The sequence below is a fragment of the Poeciliopsis prolifica genome, unplaced genomic scaffold, assembly GCF_027474105.1.
Source record: "Poeciliopsis prolifica strain line A6 unplaced genomic scaffold, Auburn_PproV2 SCAFFOLD020, whole genome shotgun sequence".
NCBI lineage: Eukaryota > Metazoa > Chordata > Actinopteri > Cyprinodontiformes > Poeciliidae > Poeciliopsis > Poeciliopsis prolifica.
The window spans coordinates 7,798,613-7,821,935 of NW_026562395.1; the positions used below are offsets into that span (position 1 = coordinate 7,798,613).

Here is a 23,323-nt window from a genome sequence, read left to right on the forward strand (position 1 = left end):
AGATGGAAACCAGACACCATGTCTGATATTAGATGGAGATATTGACTGCCTGTGGCCTCGGCTTTATTTCGTTATTTGGGTTCAGCATGTAAAAGGGAACAATCAGGAGAGTAACAATGAGATGATTTGGGTAGTGGAGGAGAACTGAGAGCAAGGTGTTACTTACAGAGACTGCAACTTGAGTTTCAAATTCAAAAATACTCTATTAATCTCAAAGGGAAATTACATAATTAAATAAGACCCCAACTCACACTTAAGACTTCAGGATTGACTTCAAATAATAAAAAAAACTGTTTAATAGACAATAAAATCTCATAAGATTATCTTCAGATAATTGGGGAGTCCTAGAATTTTCAGAAAGGAAAAATCGGTTAAAAATCACAATCAAAATCTTGCCACGTGAACCCAGTGTAACATTTGTACTGGTGCACCTTGCAAAAAATGTTATGTACACCAGTTTAACCAGTAGATTCAGTGTTGGTCCAGAGCTCTTTTTAATGAAGAGTGAAAGGAAGCTGGTATTTGATCTACAGGCTGCAGCTGCTGCACATGCTTTAGTGTCTTGGCATTTTAAAATTGTCATCGATAGACATATTGTAATATTTTTTTATAATCTTACTTATAATTAATTATTATTTAATCTTAATAGTTGTGGTTTTTTTGGGGGGGAAATTGATGTGCAGCACTGCTTCGCCTTATCTAAAGATTCAGGTTTGCTGCATTACTGAAAAATCACTTTATTCATCTTTTATTGCATCAGAGTATGCAATCACACACAATTTATGGCATTTATATTATTGTTGTAATATCAGTGTGTCATACACATCCCCATACTACAGTTTGTAAAACAATGTGTGAGGTGTTATATTCTAGTTGTCAGGTATACATAAGACTCTATTTCATCAGTTGTGTGAAATTACTCCTCAGATGTTTATATTAGATCAAAATGGAATTTTTGTGACACTTAGGTCAGCATGCTACAACCACAGACTCAGAAAAGCATTTGCTGAACAATGAAGAACTTCAATAATTAAACTAAAACTGTTAAGAAAAATCTATGTTTTGCATTTACAATGAAGAAAAACTTTTGAGGGCTGAGCTTTTTGATTTTTCTTAAGCTGCAGATAAATCCTTCCCTACAAATTATCATGAGAACATTCAATGAGAGAATGCTTTTATTGCATTTTAAGTTAAAAAAAATGTTTTTAAAGAATTTATTTGCATTTGTCAATGTATTTGCCCCATTGCATAATCATTGCATAATTGCTTAAGTTGTTAAATATCTGCAGAATGTACCTGTTTTCTTAGCATCAGAATAATTGCTATGTAGAATAATCATTTGTTTAATCTCAATCCATATCTAGTTTGGTAGCTTGGAAGAAAACTTGTAGTAATGAACTCTAACTTCTTTAGCTCCTCTTGTAGTTCATCGTTAATTCATTGTTGTCTTTAAATTGTAGTAAATCACAGTTTCTAACACCAAATATCCCATCCTGAATGTTTGGAACAGCACAGTAAAATATCCTCTTGCCTTGTCTGGTTTTTAGCAGTGGGCACTAACGCCTGTGACAGTGTTAAGTGGGGGCACTGTGTTGATATGCAGAAGCAGTTGTCGGCCTGGCTGCAGCCCAGATCCTGTCCCTTTAGTCTTTCTGTCTCTCGATTACTACACACAATCGACACTTGGCTCAGCGCGACGGGCTTCCTGCTCGGCTCGGTCCAGATGCTGGTTGGAACCCACTGCTGCTCCTGTTGTTGGACCATCAATCTGTAGTAACACAGAATAAAACCAACTGGCGGTGTTGATGTTAGGCAGTTATCTCTTCTGGTTAGGTTTAAAGAAGGCTTTTAGATAAAACATCTAACACACTCCCACACACATCTGTGATTAAGTCAGACTTCACACTGCGTACATGTAAAACAGAATAACACGTTGGTCCATCTGCCTCTGCTCAGGTCTAACTGAAAGGTTAGCTCATGAACTGGTGTTAATGAGACGGTGATATCAAGGGCACTGCTTGTTTTCTTCCCAAAAGTTGCCAAAGATGACCGTGTTGGCAATGTGATGCTTTGTTCTGTGTTCATAAATATAAAAACAGTATCTGAATGCCTTAAACATCAATATTTATTGGCATTATTCAAAATCAGACTCTCCTTTTGGTTGATATCAACTGAATTGTGGGCTGTTTGGTCTGCTTAGAAAAGTACCCAATGGTGCTTCTGAACTACATATTCAACTGTCATATTTTCAAAAAGTTCTTACGGAAGAATTTGAAAAGTGGATTTTGAAACTCCATATTCACACAATATGTGTGAATATGGATGAAATATTAAAATATTATGTCAAATATTAAAGTAAAATTTGTGTCAGGGTCATTTTTTTTAAAGTTGCAGTTTGTAACTTTGATGAAAAGATGTTTTGTCCATATTTGATGAAACTGTTACAATATCATGACAGATCATTTGTGACAAGATCAATCGCTCTCTCCTCGCATCTGAAGAAATGACCACCTCCGAATAAAACAACCAATCAGAACCAGGAAGAGGGTCTTATTGCTGTCAATTAAGCTCATGTACTTGCTGCACATTGTTCTAATGGTGAAGAAACATCTTACTGTTTTTCTGCCAACATTGGTGACCATACTAACTAGCCTCAGCAATCACTACATACTCTGCTAGCTGCAAAGTAGCAAAGAAAAAGGGGGCGTGGAGGAGAGGGTTGAGCAGCATCACATGGGATGTGATTGACATTACCTACAGCCTCTGATTGGTTTTCTATTTAGCACTCAGAGAAGACAGAGGATCTCTTTTTTGTTTTTTTCAGATTATCTGTCATAACTTAGTGATAGTTTCAGCAAATATGTAAAAACAATATTTTGGAAATATACTGCAGCTCAAAGTTTAGACTCCCTAATGTAGCATGTTGCTTACTATTAATTTCAGTCCAGAAATTAAGTTGGCGTTTTAGTGCTTGTTTTCTTTTTTCAGTTTATTTCTAGGATTCTATAAAACGACTCAGAAAATAACAAAATAACAGCTCAGAACCCATGTGCCAAGGGGAAGAAGAAAGATTTAAAAAACTTTTTAAAAAATGTACTTAAGCAAATCCCTTGGAGTTTCAAATATTCTCATGGCATCCCTATGATTTAATCCAAACTTTAAGGAGAATATTTAGCTACTGTGTGAGAAGTATCTTTACATTGCTGACAATGCAACATGAGGTCAATACAAGCACAAAGCTTTAAGATTTTTATTTAAAAAATGTAAACCATGTATTTCTCTAAACATTTTTCACTAGTTTTTCTCGGTCTATTACACAAGACTCCATTACAAAACACACACAAATGTTTGTGGTTGTTTGGTAATAAAATGTCAGGAAGTTGAAGCGGTGTGAATAATGCTGCAAAGCGCTGCATCCTCCAACAGTCTGCAGCGAAGAATGATGCCATATAAACGGACCTTTACTGGAAAGAGAAAGAAGCTTTCAATCTCTATAAATGTAATTGAGGAGGCGGTAGAAGCTGTAGCATGGCAGACCAAACATGTATGTGGAGCAGAAGGAATCAGATTATATGGCCCACACAGACGTATAGTGGATGTTTAAACCATGAGGGCATTGCAGCAGACTCAACACTCACACATTCAGGACTTACGATTTGTTTCTGTTGCTGCTGTTAACAAATCAACAAACTGGACAGTTTGTGTTGGTTTCTCTGACAAATTAACATCTAGATGACCAGAGGACATCCGGAGAATCTGGATATCTGGATATTTTGATCAACTTTGTTTCCATAGCTACCAGCTATGTGTCCATTTTTCTGAAACGCGAAATTGCTTCCTCGTTCTCAGATGTGTTGCCGGAGTCGGCGAGATTTGGATCCATCATGTGTTGACATGTTTGATGGCACGTCAACATTTTGAGTTGACAATAACTGTCGCCTTTGTGCTCCGTCTTCCCCAGGCCCCACGCTGCCCAGACAGGGGCCACAGGTTCAGAATGGACCCTCACAAGAAGAGCTGGACCTGCAGAGAAGGTAGGAATCTTGACTCGACAGGCCCTCACCGTCACAGCAAACAAGTCAAACTGTCTACATATAGTCACTTGATGATTTGTCATGTGTGATTTACAACAGCGTAATAAATACAACCATCATAGCAGAGAGGAAGGACTATTGCAAGGTCACAAGTTCATCAGGGGAGGAGGAAATGAAAAATCTAATATTATTTTTCACGTTACTGGAAAAAAAACAAAAGTAAGATGTCGGTGAGCCAACCGCATCGGAAAAGAACTGAGCAGGAGGAGTTCAATATTTCAGAATATCGTCATAGCCTCAAACAATTTCTCTTCAAAATCTGCTCTCTGATTGAAAAAAGGAAACACTGTTCAGACTATCTGTGCTACCCAACGATCCGTCCTACTTTGACAGAAGTGATTCTTCAGCCGTATGGAAATCGATGTTTTTCGCAAAATTGCAATGGAAACACTTTTTTTGCATCACATTAGTCATGTGATCAACCATTAGATATTAATACTGGTGAAAATAACAAAGTGGTCCACAAAAGTAGTAGGAGGAGGATGTTTTTGAGGGGGGAGGGCTGTCAGATACTGTGCAGCTGGTTCCACCAGACCTCTCATTCCAATGTGTTGAACCCATACCGCTTCTGAAGAGGAGACTAAAATTTTCCCAAAATGCAGCATATGTCGCCTCTCTAATTTTATTTGTTGATCCTGAATTAGACGCTCTGATTGGCTGATAGATGATGTGCGCCGGCATCATGGCGCAATTATGAATTGCTCATGTAACCTTTTACAGCCGCCGTTTTTAATGACCTGTCATGTGAACAAGCTTATTCACGTATAATTTTAATCTTATTTAATGGAAACACTGCAATTGCAAAGTTGTTTTTATTTATTTATTTGTTTTTAACAGTAGATTAGTATAGGCATGGAATTGCACACATCTGTAGTGGAAATGGAGTTAATGAGAATTGAATTTGTCAGTTTGGCTCCACCACGACTTGTCTGCTTAAATGCAGCTGAGGAATCCAGGACCAAATCAGGAGGAACAGCCAGTAGCATTAATAGTAGTGGATGGTCTAAACGTTTGGCACCAAACTTTAACTTCCTCCTCTGCTCCAGTGGTCTTGTGTGGTTTTGGCCCAACGTCTGTGTGTATGTACAGTATAAATGTGTTGCGGAAGTGGACATGTGGTCGACCAAGGTCCTGTATAATCTTCAGGTTAGATCATTCTGAAATGCTGCACGTTGTTGACATCACTCCTCAGACATGCTGCCTGTGTTTTCACAGCTCACACACACACTCACACAGCCAGAAAGGCATTTTTCAGCTTTGAGTCAGTGGTATTTCTAATTTTATTTGGGGAGAACTTTAATGAGCAATCCATTTTTCTTCCTCGCTGGCTTCCAGCCCTCTCTCACTCTACCTTACATTACCCCTACCTACCTCTCCTCCCTCTCTCTCTCTCTCAGCTCCATTTTTGCTCCATTTTTAGCCCAGATCACTGACAGGCAGACAGTGGATCAGTTGCTGAGGTCATCTGCTGATTCAGAAACCAGCATCAACAGGATGGGGGGAGTAAGAGAAGGATGTGTAAATCATAGTGAGAATGGGATGAAAGACGGTTTGTGTAAGAAAAACTGGGTCGCATTCGTTTTCTAAAGTTTTATAAAATGATGATTAACTATTGATCCTCTTGGAGGCATGAATTTATATCCCAGAAAGACTGATGAAACAACTGACAAGATTATTAATGTCAAATGCAGTGAGATAGAAATGTTTTTTTTTTTTTTTAAGGATTTGTAGTTTCATTATTTGATCATAACTTTTTTGCTGGCTTTAGCCCACCTGGTTTAACAGCATCAAAACACGCAATATCCCATTTAGATTTTACCTCTGACTCTACATGCCATCTACTGGACGTTATAATAGATTGACATGTTTGGCTTTTCTTCCATGCATCTGATTTTGCTACATAGAGTGAGGAACACCAAACTTTACTGCTCCTCTGTCTGCTCAGTTAGTGCATGCTAGCTCACTAGCTAATATTAGCTTTCTTTGTTGTACACTGAGAGCCGAACTAATATAATGCACAAAAAGCATGTTCATTTAAAACATTTAATCACAGGATATCTACTCCATGTTTGGCAGTAATTTAAGTTTCCTTTAAAACAGCCTGTGGTTGTTATTGATATTGTCTTTGACTTTATTTGCTACTTACAATTCTACTTTTTGATTCTTAAATAATTTTTTTGTTTTGTTTATTATAAATCCTGAGATGAACAATATGTGCTCATTATGCATTGATTTGAGTAAAGTAATTGGCTAACACTTAACCTTGTTTCATAAAACAATTAATGCTATATACAGCAATACTCTATCTATATTAATCAGTAATATTATAACAGCAACGTATTAACTGCCATTTTTAGATTTAAAAGCAATTGAAGGATGTTATACATTTTTGTTTCAGATGTTTACATTAATGCTGTGATGTTTTTATTACATCAGCCCATGTCTGTAATGGGCTGATGTCCAAGTATGACTCGTCGTTGATACTGGGCTATAAAAGTTGCTGCAGGTTTGTTTAGTCTCTTAGCATTGATCTTATCTTATTGTCTTAATAATTTTAACCTGATTGGTAAATTTTTATGCAAGTGTGTGAACCTGATTGCTGATGTATTACAGAGGTCAATGTCAGGTGTCCCTTAATAGTTTGTTTTCTTACCCATCCTTTGAGAAACTAATGCCTAATAAACAACACAAGAACTTTAAGGTGTTGGCGTATTTCTATTAGAAATTACAAAAATAAATTTGCCTATTTGCTCAGTGTTATGGTTAATGGAAATGTAGCTAATAACCATTCCCAGGTTTTCTCCCTGCCTCTACCCTGCAGAAGTCTAGAATTGCTCAGTAAAAACGAGACTGGTTGGAATCAAGCTTGTGTCTAGGGTTGTAGGATGTCACAATTTGTGCAATTGCTCCGAAATATGTGAGAAGCAAAATGAGCCAAAACAAAAGACATCTTCTGCTGTCTCCTCTCCTCCTGCTTAGGTCAGGGTAATCAGCTAACCACTGTGTGATTTGTCACATTCCTCCATGACCAAACTGCCTCACTTCATTGCTTTGGCTTCTCTCAGAAAATACAAGAATATGGGATTTTCCACAGGGTCATCTGACAAGAGGATATGTACTGCTCCTTTGCTCCTTTTTCTTTCACGCTGCTCTGTCCTCCACCCCCGCATGCATCCGCTTTCCTCTCACTTTCTCATGTAATCCCTGTTATAGTGGGAATAAAAACAGTCAAAGAAGCAGGCCCCGCTTCCTCATGGGGAGGGTTGAAACATTAATGACGACGAGAATGCATGGATGAGCGGACTCTCTGACAGGGTGAGAGCGTTGATAAACCACCTGTTCAGAAAAGCAGGGTGCTACTCTCAGATTAAAAAGGCATGAGCTGGAAATAATAGGCTGCGGTATAGATAGCTTTGTGTTGCGTGGGAGCAGGACATGCTGGGAGGCGCTGAAGAAATGTTGCACTGAAAAGTGTTCATGGAAAAATGAAATATGCACAGGTAGATTTCACCCATCAGCTGCATTTTGAATCCCTAAAGAAGACAAAGGACTTCACAAACAGATGTTAAATGTTTTTGGATCCATGTATGGTGATGAGCCTCAGAACCAATATGTTTATTTTACTTTGTTTTATGCAGGCTCTGTGTCTTTGGTTAGGGGGACACAACACATGGAACATATTTGTGTTTTTATGCCACGCATTTGGACTGGATTTTCACTAGAGTAGGTCCATATGGTCAATCTGGGCTGTTCTCCAGTTGAATAACGATTTCTGGTACTTTGAGCCAGTCAGGCGAGCTGGTGAGTCCAACTGGAGATTGAGCCAGTCCCCAAAGACTGAACTCGGTTTTCATGTTGTGGGTAAACGAGGCAAAGCTAAAGATGCACTGATCAGAATTTTGTGGCCAGTTTCTGATCTCTGCTGGGTTGTTTTTTATGAAGCTCTAATCTGCCAATTCCAGTCTTTCCACTGGGGGAGCTGCGTTACACGACACCCTTAAGGGACAATACGGTTTGCATTGTGACCATTTCAAACTGAATGTTCTTTGAAAAACATTAATTCACTATTAACACTGTACAACTTAAATGACTACTCTGCTATAATGCCATAGTTTGACATAGTTTTATTTTTCTGGGTTTCCAAAAAGAGCTTTTATAAAGGAACTTAGTGGACCATTGATAGTGAATTTCATAATATTGGGTAAGTGTTAGATTAGTTTCAATCACTAGGAACATTACAAATATTTAAATATTACATTTAAATAGTTATATGTATTACAGATAACTATTACTTCTATATTCAGAACTTGAGAGAGCTGCATCACAATTGCAAAACACTGAGCATCTCCATCTAAGATAACTGAAAGATCTTCTTTGGTCCATCCCTCTTCTTCTGAAAATATTTTAATCTAATGATCTGAAAATAGAAATGGAAATGAGTCTCAATGGAAATATGACCTGACATTAATCTTTGTCGTGCTGCTCAAAAGGCCTCTGAAACTTTATGCATGAAGGCCAAACTATATTTATTAACTAACTTCTGTCCTCCAAATGCAGCATACGTCGATGCTGACATTTCGTAATTTATGTTCCAGGCATGCTAACCACAGCTAGCATGACTTTAACATAAATATGGCAACTAGACAGAAACAAATGACAACAAGATGGAACTAAATATTAGTTGTTACTATAGAACAAGTTTTATTTTTTAGAGAATACTGATGTGTTGAAAAATTATTAATATTGGTCAACATCGATGTCTGAGCTGATGTGTCATGCATCCCTAACAAAATCAATTGAATTTGGAACCAGCTATGATAATTGAGTCAATATGTAAGTAAATAAAAGATTCTTAAGTGAATTAAAGGATTGTGTTGGATTTAATGACCAGCTGTTATATTTCTCACCTGTCTGCATTCAGCAGGATCTAAACTGAGTTAAGTGCCTTTGCAAGGCCTTTGATCTTTGTTGGAAATGTCTGCAGATGCTTTGCTACCATGCAGCTCCCTTTCTTCCCTCAGACTGTAAGCTTCAGGCTTCAGGATGCCGGCAGCGCTTCCCAACAGTCATCTTTCATTCCGACTGCCTCAGACTCGTTAACTCTTTACAAACGTGAAAAGTCAAGAAACGAGCAACTTCATGCGCATCTGTGTGCTTGTTGGGGATTCAGGCCATGTCGCCACCCACACTCCCTTAGCAACCGTTTCCCTGGTAACTCTTATCAGGAGGCGAGCGCGACGCCAGCTGGATGTTGCAGGAGGCGTTTTTACAGCTTTGAATCCTGTAACGCTTCTCTGAGGCGGCGAGTCGAAGAAGGAAGAGAGAGCTGCTCTGGGTTCGGTCACGAGGAGACGAAACTGTGTAGACATTAAAGGAGGGCGAGATTTAATATGCACCGCAAAAACTACAAATCTTACCAAGCATTTTTGGTTTGACTTCTAATACAGATACCTTAGTACATTTAAAATGAGATGAAACAAACTTGCAATAACTTTTCAGAAAAATATAGGAGCTTTTAAATGAACAATTCTTTAATATGGATGAAAAAGTACTATCTCCACTTAAAGCATGAGAAAATATATTGCTATCAGTGGAATAATTTGTCAGTGTAACTAGTACTTTTTATCTATGTTATGGAATTATTGACGTAAAACAAGCTCCTATGGTTTGCTGAAAAGTTACTTCTAAATAGGTCTGTCACTAACAAATTTTACTGCACGATAAATTGTCTCAAAAGTTACTGCGACAAACGATATTGTTTTGAGACCATTTTCAGGTAAAATAAAGGAAATGGCACAACAATGGAAGAACACATTCTCAAAGATTAATTAAATTCTACAGGATATTTAACTCTGGAAGATATTTTAACCCTCCAAAATAAAACAAAAACACTAAATAAGATGAATTATGAAGTGTCTGTTAAGAAATTTGTCCTTAAAAAAAAAGGATTAGTTGGAAAAAAACCCACCAAACTGAAGACTTTTCTTATCTAATTTTTGGTAGAGAGAGATGACAGAAAAAAATAAACTTGAAATTTTATATTTATTTTTTAATGCTATTACTTGGTTTATTATGACAGTCCTATTTCAAGTGCACTAGAACTGGACCAAGAGTAGTTGGTAGGATTTGTACTTTTTGCAGTGTGGAAGTGGTAATACTATAAAGACTTGACTTTGGACATAAGGTGTTGAGAATACTGAAATACTTTATATTGTCAAAGAATGTGAATGTCAGAGGACTAGTGTCACTGAGCAGGAATGTTGGTGATGGGATGATGACATCAGCTGCTCTGTAGTGTTCTCCTCATGGTTTACAGCTCTCATTCCCTTTAGGGACTCTAATCTCTGTCACACACACCTGGCTTGCACATTACGTCCACAAACACACCTCTTCAATGCTTCTCCAAGCAAGTTATTTTAAGTTTAGGTGTTCATTGTTTTGGAATGTCATGATCTACTTCTGAAGGGAATGCTTTGTGTGTCTGTGTGCGTGTGTGTGTGTTGCATTAATAATTTGCAGTCTGTCTGCTTGAGAGGGCAACTTGCTGCTTTATTAAATAAAATCTGAGCATCGTTCATGCCAGCAGAATTTCCGTTTCACAGCCCTGTTATCCTTTTAGGGAGAACTTGTCCAACAGTGGAGAGTTCAAACAGCCTCAGCTAAAAGTGATTCATCATCCCACCAACAACAGAGCAGTTCGATGGTGAAGCTGAACTCTGCTCTCGCCTCTAATTAGGATTGATTTGGGAAGTTCCCAGTTTTCACTGATGGCAGTCCTCAGGGGGAAAAATGAGGCAACAGAAGACTGTCTCTATGTTCGTCTGTATCTGTTCCAGCAGCAGATGACTGGAGTTATTTATATCTGTTAGGTTTGGTTAGAGACTTCACTCCAGAATGCTGATCTGGAACCTGCTCACAGCTGTGGATACCAGCAGCAGCGGGAAGCTTTTACTGAAACTTTACTGCCTCTTTAAAGAGCTAGGTGTCTTTAAAGAGGCAGTGAAATCCACGTTTTTTAGCTTTACAAGTAAAGCTAAAAATACTGTTATTCCCTCATCAAAAAACATTCTTGGAGTGTCAACTTGATTCTTCCAAGCAAGTTTGAAAAAATCCTTTAATCCCCATGGCAACCATTCAGGTGTACAAAACACCTGATTGCACCTTGCTCGACCTTTGACTACGCAGTTCCTGCTGCAGTTTCCAAGCTTCTGCCACACAGAGCAGCCATCCCCCACTCAGCTCCTTCAGACTAGTCAACAGCAATTAGCAAACACCTGGTGGAATTAAGCATCTGCTGAGCTCATTACAGGAGCTAGTTGTCAGAGCAACACTGGGTAAGAAAAGATAAATACTGGTAAAAAGAGAGAGATGAGATTTTATATTGAGCTTACATTTTTTGGCAGTTGGCCAATACTACAAGAACAAATGAGAAAAGAGATATTTTCTCTCTGTGCAAACTTCTTAAAATCACAGCTTTCCCTTTTTGGTCACCACCAGGTCACATCTGGTCACCACACTGTTACCAACTTAGAGACCTTTCAGACAAAAAAAATCTATTGGACAGAATGGAATGAACAAGTCAGGCTTTTTAAAGATCACTGATTGGCCAGAAAATATCAGCGATTGCAGCACTAATTGTCATTGACTGTTGTTCTTTATTTTCATAACATGAACCAGATGTTTCAGCTGGTTATCAGCCAGCTGAACATGTTAATATGTGGATGTTGCTTAGCGGTTGCATCACCAGCAGTGATCTTCCATGTGTTACATTCTGTGCATTCTGTGGCTTCATTTATACTCACGTGTTCTGTACTGCAGCTGACCACAAACTAGTCATTTTGTGTGAATTATTAAACTCCACTTTGGGGAAACCATCCAAAGCATTGCAGTTAACTGTGCAGTGCGTGCCAGATGGTAACTATACTTAAACAGAAAATAGAGGGGAATAAGAAAAAAATGTGGAACCCCTACTGATCTTGCTGATTAGACTAATTCTCTGCCGTCACATTGTGATCTAAATTTAACAGTGAAGATGCTCTGCTGCTGTTTCAGTGCTCAGAATCCCACAGGGACTCATTTGCTACCAGAGAGGATATATTATTGTGCATGAAAAACCCCCACCCCTCCCAGAGGAGACGGTGAGCCCCTCGGAGATGTGACACAGCTCCACTTCCATCAGCTTGGAATCCAGGTTAGCTCAGTGTTTCTGTAATTACATCAATGGATCTCCTTGGTACCGTGAGAACTAGGACAGTTCAGTGTGTGTGTGTGTGAGTGTGAGTGTACTCTAGTCAGTAGTTGAGAGCCAAGGTTTGTACCGATGTTTTCCTTTACCTCACTGATCCTCGGCTTTTCATCCATCAGTATCGTCTCTGATCGGGTGAATCCCACGAAACGCTCAGTAGACAAAAGAATTACAACAAACTGAAAGTGTGTCCCGCCTTCATCATCAAAGAAAGTGAAAGCTATGCAGCCTTAATCCATCATAACTCCAGCAAATAAAGCAATTAGAGAGCTGCACAGATGAAATGTTTAACCGCTACTGGATCTCGGAAGTTGAACTAGATTTCACTGTAAAACACGTTCGCTGTTTTAGTTACAAAATGTCAAAGTCTTACAATAAACAATAAAGTATTTTAAAGGTTATGCTGCTTCTACATTTATGAGGTAGAAGCATGTGCATCTGCTTCTACATTTATGAGGTAGAAGCATAAATGTAGAAGCATAAATAATTATGCTTTTAATTGTAGACTAATGCATACAATTAAAAGCATAATTATTTATTCCTCTTTTTCTGCTTTCATATCTGTGTTTTGAATCGGTCCAACCAGAGTCATGATTCAAATTTGATTATATATTGAGAGCTGAAGAGTAGAGTGATGGGGACAAGGTCTTTATTACTTGGAGGTCATCACCAAAGACAAATCATGCAAATACCAGTGAATGTATCCAAAACCTGCTCACCACAAATGGTTTTATTGTTGCAATGCCAATGAAGTTTTTCTTATTTTACTATTGAGAAGCAACAAATAAATTTCAGCATTACATTTTTTAATAAAATGCTAATAAATATTTCTTTTAAAATTTATAATCCATCTATAATATTTTATCTATTGAGATATACCAATCTAATTTCCAAATAGACATCAACTTCTTGGTGCAATAAAAAATGTTAATGTAAATCTGCCGGGTGTGAAAATGAATTTTGGGCTCAACTGTTTTTGCGTAATATCTTTAAGCTGAACAAGTTCAGGGTTAAACGTCTTTCTACATCCCACACATTTTTTCTTTGCCTGCACTCGTGTTGTTAGTAAGAAGTAAATAAAGCTTGGTTTGGATAGAATTTAATATACATTTTTGGTTTAGATGCAAAGTTCAAGTTTCTACCTAATCACTAAAAACACACTGTTTAAGAACACACAGCAACAACCATACTTCCTGAGAGCTCTTTGCTTTTTGAACAGTGTTCCTACTCATACTGACCTCACCTCATTCTGATCTGAGAAAGCCCTGAACAGAATTGTCACACCTGGAGACCTTTTTGCTGCCTTTAGAAGACATAAAACATTCCAATGGATACCCCTCACTCAGCCAGCACATCATCTGTTCAAACTGCTGCCTTCAGCCAATCATTGCTGATTGGCTGAAGCAAAGACGAACTGGCTTTTATAAACCATTAACACACCCAACCTATCGCCATGTACAATGTGAATTCTAAATCCTGGCATAATGTGTGCTGGTTAATCCACGGCACCATGCTAAGTGCAATATGTTGACATCAGTCTTTGAGAGTAGAATTGTGTATTTGGCTTAGCTCTAGTTTTTTATTATTATTATTATTGTTTGAATATATTTTATAAGGGACGGAGCATATTAATCAACATGAGTGCATTAAGACAACCATGTCAACACACCAGATTGGCCCACTTGGGTTAATTTTCATTTGCAGACTGCTGAGTCACCACTCAGGGCCAAACAAGGTAAAATTGGCCGATTCTTGTTGCAAACCCTTTTTAGGTTCACATCTAAACAAAAAAATCAGTTAGGGTGAATATTCATCAGCTTTTATTCAATTCACATAGTTTGTCATTGGGTTTGAAGACAAAGTCCCAGCTGTGTATAGTGATTGCTAAGTCTCTAAGAATAAACCATTAGAGAGAATACTTGTGGTGAAAAGATCAGGGTGGATAATTAGAACATTCTGAGTGATCTTGTAAAAGGAAGGAACATGTTTTAGAAAAGCATCTGTTTTCATTTTATGAACCTGACTGAAATGAATTCCACTTCAGCTGACAGATGCATCAAAGCCTGAAAGCAGCAGGGTCAGGTATGGGATGAGAACATGTTTCCAGTTGTCTTCCCTCCTGGATGTGTGCGTCGGATCCTGTGATGTGTGCTAAAAGTAGCCGGCTGGGGTACAAGTCGTAGTCAGACTCCCAGGAGTGTGGGAATCTCCTGCAGGGGAAAAAAATAAAGCAGTAACTTTTTTTTTTCAATTTCAGATCAACAGCTTCACCAAAGTACAGGGACATGTTGGTGCACTTTGTGTTGAGGCAGCACCAGTAGCCTTTAACTTGAAACAAAGCCAACAAAGCATTTCTCAGGAGCCTGGTGACAGATATGACATCATCCCTATGAGGAAATATACATGTGGAAACGTGTGTGTGTGTGTGTGTGTGTGTGTGTGTGTGTGTGTGTGTGTGTGTGTGTGTGTGTGTGTGTGTGTGTGTGTGTGTGTGTGTGTGTGTGTGTGTGTGTGTGTGTGTGTGTGTGTGTGCACGAAGATGCAAGCAGTGAGAGGGAGTGTTTGCATTAAGCAACAGTTTTGCTGATGATTGACTGTCGGCTGTGAGTCAGCATGGCGGACCACCTGTTTTGGTGTGTCTGTGTGAGAGTTGGCACTCGCATCCATTTCCCACCTTCTCTCTGCTTACTTGTGTGATTTATGAATAATCAGTGTGAAGGTTACAGGGCAAAATTCCAAGTCAATGAGGGATATGCATTTATGTGTGAACTTGACAGATTACAACTTCCCACAGAATGCATCTGTATTTTTTTAAGAATCATCTTTATTGTCACAGGGTAGTGACAATAGCTGCGCTTCCATTGACCATATATCAGCACAAATAAGAATTCCGAAAAATAAATGTGCTTAATGGAAACGGTGCAATTTTGAAACGTATCGCCTTTGTTGATGAAGTTTTTACGCTGAGTTGAGGTTGTTTTTCAGTCTTATGGAAATTGGCATATTTCTCAAAACTTCAATGGCAACATGTTTTCACATCACCAGCTGAATGTTACCACTGGCGAAGATGATGGTCCAGCATATTTTTTAATGACTTATCCTGTGAACAATCTTATTCATATATCATTTGTGTTTCTTACTTAATGGAAACAGCACAATTCCAAAATTTTTCAGCACTAGCGAAATATTGACAAAGTTTTACACAAATTTTCAGTGGAAGCCCAGCTGATAAGTATGAATATATAAACTTTAGAGGAAATAAAATGAGTCAGTATGTGTGGCGGTTGGTTTAAAGAAATAGCCCTCTGTGGTCCCGATATGAAGGTAAAGTCTAAACAGTTTGTGTTCAGGGTGTGTGGGGTATGCAGAGACTTTAACCACCCTTTTCTTGACCTTAAACTTTTCAAATCCTGGAAATCTAATTGTTCGCTGTAGTTCAGTCCTTATCCAAACATCGTCGTGATGGATGAACTCAGGACAGACTGAATGATGGCCGCTAAGAAGATGAGCAGCAGCAAGGTTGGACTTCTGGAGTTGTAGCAGGAAGTTCGGTGTCTTCTGGGTCATCTTCTGAACAGTATCTGTTTCTGGACCTGACATGGTCCTCACACACACTTCCTTGAAGCTGGAAGTGATCCACAGTAGACAGTGATGCAGAGGATGATGAGTTTGAGTTGAACTTTGTATGTACCTAAAGTACCTGAACACACTGGTTTTTAACATGTGTTCATACACAGTATGTACACTTGTTTGGTATTGAAGCTAGTACAGAGTGCTTTCTTTTTGACATTTTTCAAAAGGTCACTTGAACTTTGTTTTTCTTACAGATGTGTGCATAGTATCAGTATGTTATACCTACAGACTGTCTCTCAGGTTCTTTTCCTGCTGCCCTCTGCTGACACCTAGTGACCAAACTTAGTTCAGCAACCAGGGAAAATCTGCAGGAGAACTCAAATCAATCTAAAACTGACTTTGCTTCTTTCCTGAAGAAGATGCTTGCAGATTGAAGTTGGCTCTTGTGATTTTATAACATGGTAGCTCAACCTAACAAAAATTATTTTATATGACTTAACTCTAATTATATTTCATTATCTTCCTAAAATAATGGCCCAAGTAATTTTTTACTGAGTGATTTTTGTTTATTTTTTGTTTTTGCCTGAATCTTCTTTTGGCCTTAATGAGGTGGAGATTTCTTTCTTTTTTTTTTTTCTTTTTTTTTCCTAGAATAACTTTTGGCTTAGGGCATTATTTTTATGAAGGTGACTATTTTTAAATAGTAACAAAAACTGATTCACCTCATTTACTTCCTATTTTTGACAGTTCTTTCACCCTTGGCTTTGTTTTTTTCCACAAAATTGGTGATATTTGGTAAAAACTTGAAACACTGTTCTCTTTTCCTCCAGGCAGCTCCAGGAGCTGCAGCGACAGAAGGAGATGGAGCGGGAACGTCAGGAAAAGGACCGCCAAGAACGAGAGCGCCAGGAGCGGGAGCGTCAGGAAAAGGAGCGCCTGGAGCGAGAGACACTGGAACGGCAGGAACGTGAGCGCCAGGAGAAGGAGGCGCAGGCAGAGAGGGAGCGGATGGAGCGAGAGCGCCAGGAGCAGCAGGAGCGCACAGAGCGTGAGATGATGGAGAGAGAAAAGGCAGAGCGAGAGCGGCTGGAGAAGGAGCAGCAGGAGCAGTTGGACAGAGAGCAGCAGGACTGGGAGAGAGGGAGACGCATCTCCAACGCAGGTGAGTGTTGACCACACACACACACACACATGCACACACACATGTCTGTCCCCTCAGGAGGAAGTATGAAGCCGAACATTAAAATAAATACACTTTGATTGTTGATAATGCCTTATTACTAATTAACAAATAATTTACCACCTGGAACTGTAAGTCATCTTATTTATCAGGATCTTCTTCTTGTGGTGACCTATTAGTGTTTATAAAAGACATTTCTCTATATATTATGCAAAACATACTGTGTAATTCGGCTCACGACATTGTATTGATACCACATAACAAGAAATCCATGTTTTCTATCACTTAAAAAGGTGAAACTATGTATTTTCCAGGTACATAAGACCATTTTATACCTCAGTCAAGTAATTTTCACCTTCAATTATTATGTAAATGCTCCATATACCAAAGATGACTTTAAAAATATGACTTCACAATTGAACTCCTTGAAATTGACTTCTGTCTCTTTAAGCTATTTCCAAATCGACACTTTCAGCATGTCATCACAACAATGCTCCTCCTTGATCTTGTCTACTATCATTCATAGGAGCTTTGGACTAAGAATTAATTCTCAGCCATTTTGCAGTTCCACCAGGTGTTTGCTAGTTGCTGCTGCTAGTCTGGAGGAGCTGAGAGGGGGACATAGGGTGAAGGGACCTCTAAGGGACAGAAATCGGTTGTGCTTTGTCAGCTCAAGCATTTAGGCACCCTGACTAGTTTCCATGGAGATTGAAGGATTCCTCAGACATGCATGAATGAATCAAAGCAACAGCCCAGATATGATTTTGAAGAGGGAACAATATTCTAGCATGAAATAAGGTCAAAAAGTTGATTTTATATAATACACCCTTTAAATGAAATTTTGTTTTAATTTGGTTTATTTCAAATGTATTAAACCAGAAAAGCAGCAGTTAAAGATTTAAAGTAAAACATGTTCAGCCCATTTTTCTTCTTAATACTACATTTTGTTGCTTTGTACATGTGACAGTGCAATGACAATAAAGTTGAATTCTATTCTATTCTATTAATCATTCTTCTGGTTCATTCACAGTTTGGTTTAAATGCAATACTAGTGGAAAACAAAAGCTCTTGTTTTAACAGCATTGTCTGCAAATCAAATGTTGTGGAACAAAATGAGTTTATTTACTGCACCTGACCTCCACCTCATGATTGCCTTCCTTAAAAAGATTCAAACTTAAAAACTCTTACTGTAACTTATAGTTTTATTCCTTTTCTTTTTTCACGGATGAAAGGTTTCTGTGAATCATCCATCTAACTGGCCCAGGCTGAAGTTGTCTTCAAAAGTATAGATCATTTCTCAATTCAAAATCCAACCAGGAATAAAATGTAATATTTCAAGACTTCATTGCCATATCAGCTTTTCAAGGTTCAACTCGTTGCTCAGTTTTGATTTCTGACCATTTCGCGTTTGAATGATCAGAACATGGAGGTGCTGGTGTGATCACACACTAATTGGAGGAGTGTGTGTGTGTGTGTGTGTGTGTGTGTGTGTGTGTGTGTGTGTGTGTGTGTGTGTGTGTGTGTGTGTGTGTGTGTGTGTGTGTGTGTGTGTGTGTGTGTGTGGAGATGGGTGGGGGGGTTACAATCTGATTCCAGGACTGGGTCAGTTGGGAAGGCTCCTAGGAATAGAACGCTTCAGTGGCATGCTCAGCTTGTTAGCATATACACACACACACAGTTCAGTGGAGTTACTCAGAGACTAAAAATACATGAGGAAGCTTTGCTGAGACCCTCAAGGAGGGATGTGCTATGTGCACATATGCATGTGGAAGCTGCAGGACGAGGTATGGAGGAGGGGTGTTAGCTCACGTCTCATGCAGAATAACATGCACATCACATGAGTGGGCAAATGCAAACAGACGTGTTCTGTTGGCCCAGGAGATGGCGTGATGGGAGTTGACATTTTTTGCTTCATCGAGATTTGAGTTTTGCTCTTCCAGAACAACGATTGGTGTGTTTTCCACTGTTGGCCGCCATTCCTCTGCTGCAGCCGGACACACACACACCTCCATCTTACTTAACATTGTTCTGTAGAACAGCGCTTAAGCTTTTCTTAGGAAAGTGTTTTGAGTCTCTTTTAAAAATATTGAACATTGTTCTAAAACAGTATTTTAATTATCGATAAATATCAGTAAATTTCAAAATAAGATCAAATGTAGTTATTGTGATACACATCACACTTTTTAAAGTAACTCTTGAATAAGCCTATTTCAGATGGAAATCTTTTCAGAAATATGTTTGTTTCACACCCCATAAATGCTGGCATGCAGTCATAACCATACAGTTATTTAAAAAAATAAGTAGTATTATTTTCATCACAAGTCTTTATCACAATAGTACCACCCAATATCACAATAACATTCCAAGTCCACATCACCCACCTCTAAAACACACAACACTAGAGTTATTAACACAGAGTATGTTGTTTTTTATAAGGTATTTATTGGCTCTTTGGTGTGGCTAATTAACATCAAACTGGTAAACAGGGCCAGCTGGTGTGGCACAGAGAAGCTTGGCCAATGGCTGGCATGTTGGTCCTCTCACACGGGGCTGAGAGTGCACGTCTGTGTGCTTAATTAGTATGAGCAGAATAATTACGAGACGGAGAAATGTAGAAGAGTGATGGAGTGATGAAGAGATTCAGAAAAGAATTTGAATTGAAGCAGAGATCATAATGGTGTATTTATAGATTAGGAAGAAGCATTGCTTGAGGGAATCGTGTGTTGCTCAGTGTTATGCTGCGTTCCAGTTGGACACGGAGCTGGGAAATTCTGTCTTCCCAGTCAGAAAAATCAACTGGAACATCTTCTGAAGTCAGATTTCCCAGCAACTCCAACAGTAATGACTTGTAAGGCTGACTTCGTGCTTCAATATGGCTGAAATGAGTCCTTCAATTTCTCCGTCTTGTGATTTGAACTTCTCCCTTCCTGCTGTGTCACTGAGCCAGCAGAGTCTTCTGTGGTGAGCTGCATCTAACTCTGTGTTTAGACAAAGTTTGTGTGTTTGCTCATAGAAAAGAAGAGGTTTAATTAATCAGACCCTTAAGAACATGTAATTAACTCCAGCAATTATCAGCCACTGGATGTTAGTAAAGTCAGCAGACTGCTGTTTTTGCATGCAGCACCAGACTGAACCCTGAACAGAAACCTAAATCTAATCACTCAGAACTGCAGATTTTCCAGCCTTGGTAAAGCAGACGGTGATCTGAGGATTAAAACTTTACATTACAAAGATCACATATGGCAGTTCCCTCCAAACACCACCGAGGCTGTTATAGAGCTGTAAGAATACACACGCATGCACACAACCAAGGTAATTACCTCACACATACACTGATTCAGGTTAGATTTAGAACAAAATTAACTTAGTGGAAAATTAGAATTCTGCCTTTCCCTGCTGTTCCAACCTAGGATCTAAACAGATTATTACATCTTTATTAAAATGGGAAGAACCCTTAAAAAAACATTCTAGTAGAGAGCAGAAGAATGACAATATAATTAACTTTTTTCTATATTAATAACTAGTTCCAACACTTATTACTCTAACCAGTAGATTCTAACCACAACATAAAAGTATCAAAACTTAATTTAATCATGAATTGGATTGTGATTAATCACAAAATAAAAGACCGTTTGCTGAAAGAACATACTCAGTAATTAAGCCAAAACTCTTGCGTTTATGACTTAAATGTTTTCGTCTTTGCATATGTTCTATGCCATGTTCTCAAGTGATACAGTTTTAACTTAACCTGTCTTAAATTCTGGAATTAATGAAATTAACATTTCTTTTTAAGCTCTTTTTGCGGTAACCCTTTATTTGACGGGTTGTGAATAAGACTGTCATGACACAGTCATAAACATAACACCTGTCATGAACATGAGTAAGTCTTCATGAATGCTTATGACTGTTGTCATAAAGTGTCATTCAGTAAATCACGACACTTTTAATACAAAGTATTATGACAAGTTGACTTTAAACAAGAAATCATAAATTTACAACCTTTACATGATAAATTTGTTGTAAAGGTATTACTGATTAAACTTTAAAAATTATGTAGCTTTATGTTATTAAAGCCACATAAAGTCATAAGCATTCATGAAGACTTACTTATGTTCATGACAGGTGTTATGTTTATGACTGTGTCATGACAGTCTTATTCACAACCCGTCAAATAAAGTGCTACCCCTTTTGCTAATCAATTACTAATTGGTTTATCCAATTAAAATTATTAACAGTTAATAACTTAGTCTTTTGATTCTAAGTCCAACAGACAGGGCTGAGCTTTTCACATGTATGATGCATTTTCTTTAGCTGCAGATTCATCCTTTGCTACAAATGATCAAGCATTCACTAAAGGGTAATTCTGTCATTGTGAAATGTTAATTTTCATATTCAAAACACTGAATTATGTGTTTGTTTGCATAATTTCATGTGTTTCTAATATTGCATAAAAAGGTGCAAGTGACTAAGTTAAAAATCAGCAGAATGTTTTTTTTATCCGGTTGTCAGAATAATTTATAGCATATTCAATTAATCATTGCTGCCTGTTCATGTTTAAAGAAAAACTGCTATTACGACAAAAAATATCAGTGTCTTGTATCTTATCAACATATTTCATATCATTATCTTCTCATGAAGATGCTTTTCCTTTCATCCGAAAATCAAAGATTTATCATTAGATAGGAAGCAATGGCCGTCATGTTTAGATGAGTGTTGCATCCTCCTGCAGGTGAGGTTTGTATGAGCGTACTTCTTCATTGGGTAACTGTTGGGTGGTCTAATTGTTGTGGGGAATGGATGATGGTTATGATGGCATTAAAAATTATTCTAATAACTCAAGCTGACTTGTCCCGTTTGTCCCTTTGTCCTTTCACCTTCTTTCAACCTGCAGGACTTTGAAATGTGTCTCAGTCTCTGTCCTCAGTACTAATACGTGTCCACTAACAGAGTAGTGGCATCCTGTCGGCTTTAAGCCTCTTTTCAGAAGGCTGAAGAAGACTTGAGTTTAGCTCTTTGCTGGTTTCCTGCTTCATTTCCCCCTTCTCTTTTTTTCCCTCCCTTTCTTCCTTCTCTTCCTCCTGCCCTGCTGTGTTTCCCTCCCGTGTGCTGAACGGCTGCTTCCTTCCTTCCATCCTTCCATCTTTCCATCCTTCTTTCCTTCCTCCTGTCTCGTCTTGTTCCTGATATTCATTTGGCCCGGGTGTGTGTGTTCAGCCTTTGAAAGCACACTCTACACCCCCATGCCTCAGGAGTACGGCCGGACCTCGTCTACGCCCGTATCTCCGTCCACGCCCACGTTCCCGGCTCCTGGCACACCCTCAGCCTCCTCCAGCGCTGCCACCCCTCCAACCCCGCCCCTCAGACAGTCGGCGTCCCGCTTTGCCACCTCGCTAGGCTCCGCTTTCCATCCCGTCCTGCCTCACTACGCCACGGTTCCCAGGCGGCAGCCTGCCTTCCCTCAAGCCCCACCTCCTGCCGCGGCGCCTGTCCCCACCCCTCCCGTCCCGCCCAAGTCCGTGGCGTGGTCGGCGTGTAACTTCACCCCGTTGCCACCCTCGCCCCCCGTCATGATCAGCAGTCCCCCAGGGAAGGCCACCGGGCCACGACCGCTGATCCCGTTGGTGGCTCAGTCGCCCCTCAGCCAGAAGCCCCCGTCACCTTCACCCAATGGCCCCCCAATGTTCCCCGCACCCTCACCTGTCACTATCCCCCACAGCCAAACCCCCGTAGGAATCGCCTGCCCTACTCCACCCCCTCCTCCAACCCCTCCCCCTCTCCCCCCATCGTCTTTGTCTGTCTCGTCTCCCCCCTCCTCATCCCAGGCTCCTGGTCTGCCCTCTCCCTCCACAGCGCCCCCTGCTGCTGCAGCTGCCGCCACTTGTGTATCTGCTGAGCACCTCTCCCTCCCCGTGGGTCTGGGCCTGGCAGGGCCTCTGGAACCGGACGCGGCTCAGTGGGGCCCCTGCTGTCAGCCCCAGCCCCAGGGTAAGGCTTCCAGTCTGGTTTCTGCTCTTTCTCTCCTCTCTTCTTCTCTTCCTCCCTTTGCCTCTTGCTGCCTCTGGCTCACACACTAACAGGGAACTGACATGTCAAAAGCCATGCCTGTTCTTGACTTTTCATACCACTTGGATTTTTCCACATTTTGTTTCATTGCAACCATAATGTCTGTTTGTTGGGAAAGATTGATGAGGTAGTGAACAATTGTGAGATGATTTAAAATTTATTCAAGGA

General features: G+C 39.4%; 1 protein-coding gene across 5 annotated transcripts in view; it reads left to right on the plus strand.

Moving 5' to 3' along the window:
* enah (ENAH actin regulator) overlaps window positions 1-23,323 on the plus strand; it is a 70,975-nt gene that overhangs the window by 29,682 nt on the left and 17,970 nt on the right. For 3 of the 5 annotated variants that reach the window (XM_055044532.1, XM_055044533.1, XM_055044534.1), the window contains exons 4-5: window positions 3,962-4,034; window positions 16,743-17,074. In XM_055044532.1, coding sequence (XP_054900507.1) covers window positions 3,962-4,034; window positions 16,743-17,074 — 405 coding nt within the window. Of the gene's footprint in view, window positions 1-3,961; window positions 4,035-16,742; window positions 17,075-22,306; window positions 23,078-23,323 lie in introns of all 5 variants that reach the window. The other 2 variants (XM_055044531.1, XM_055044530.1) reach the window with 1 other exon arrangement.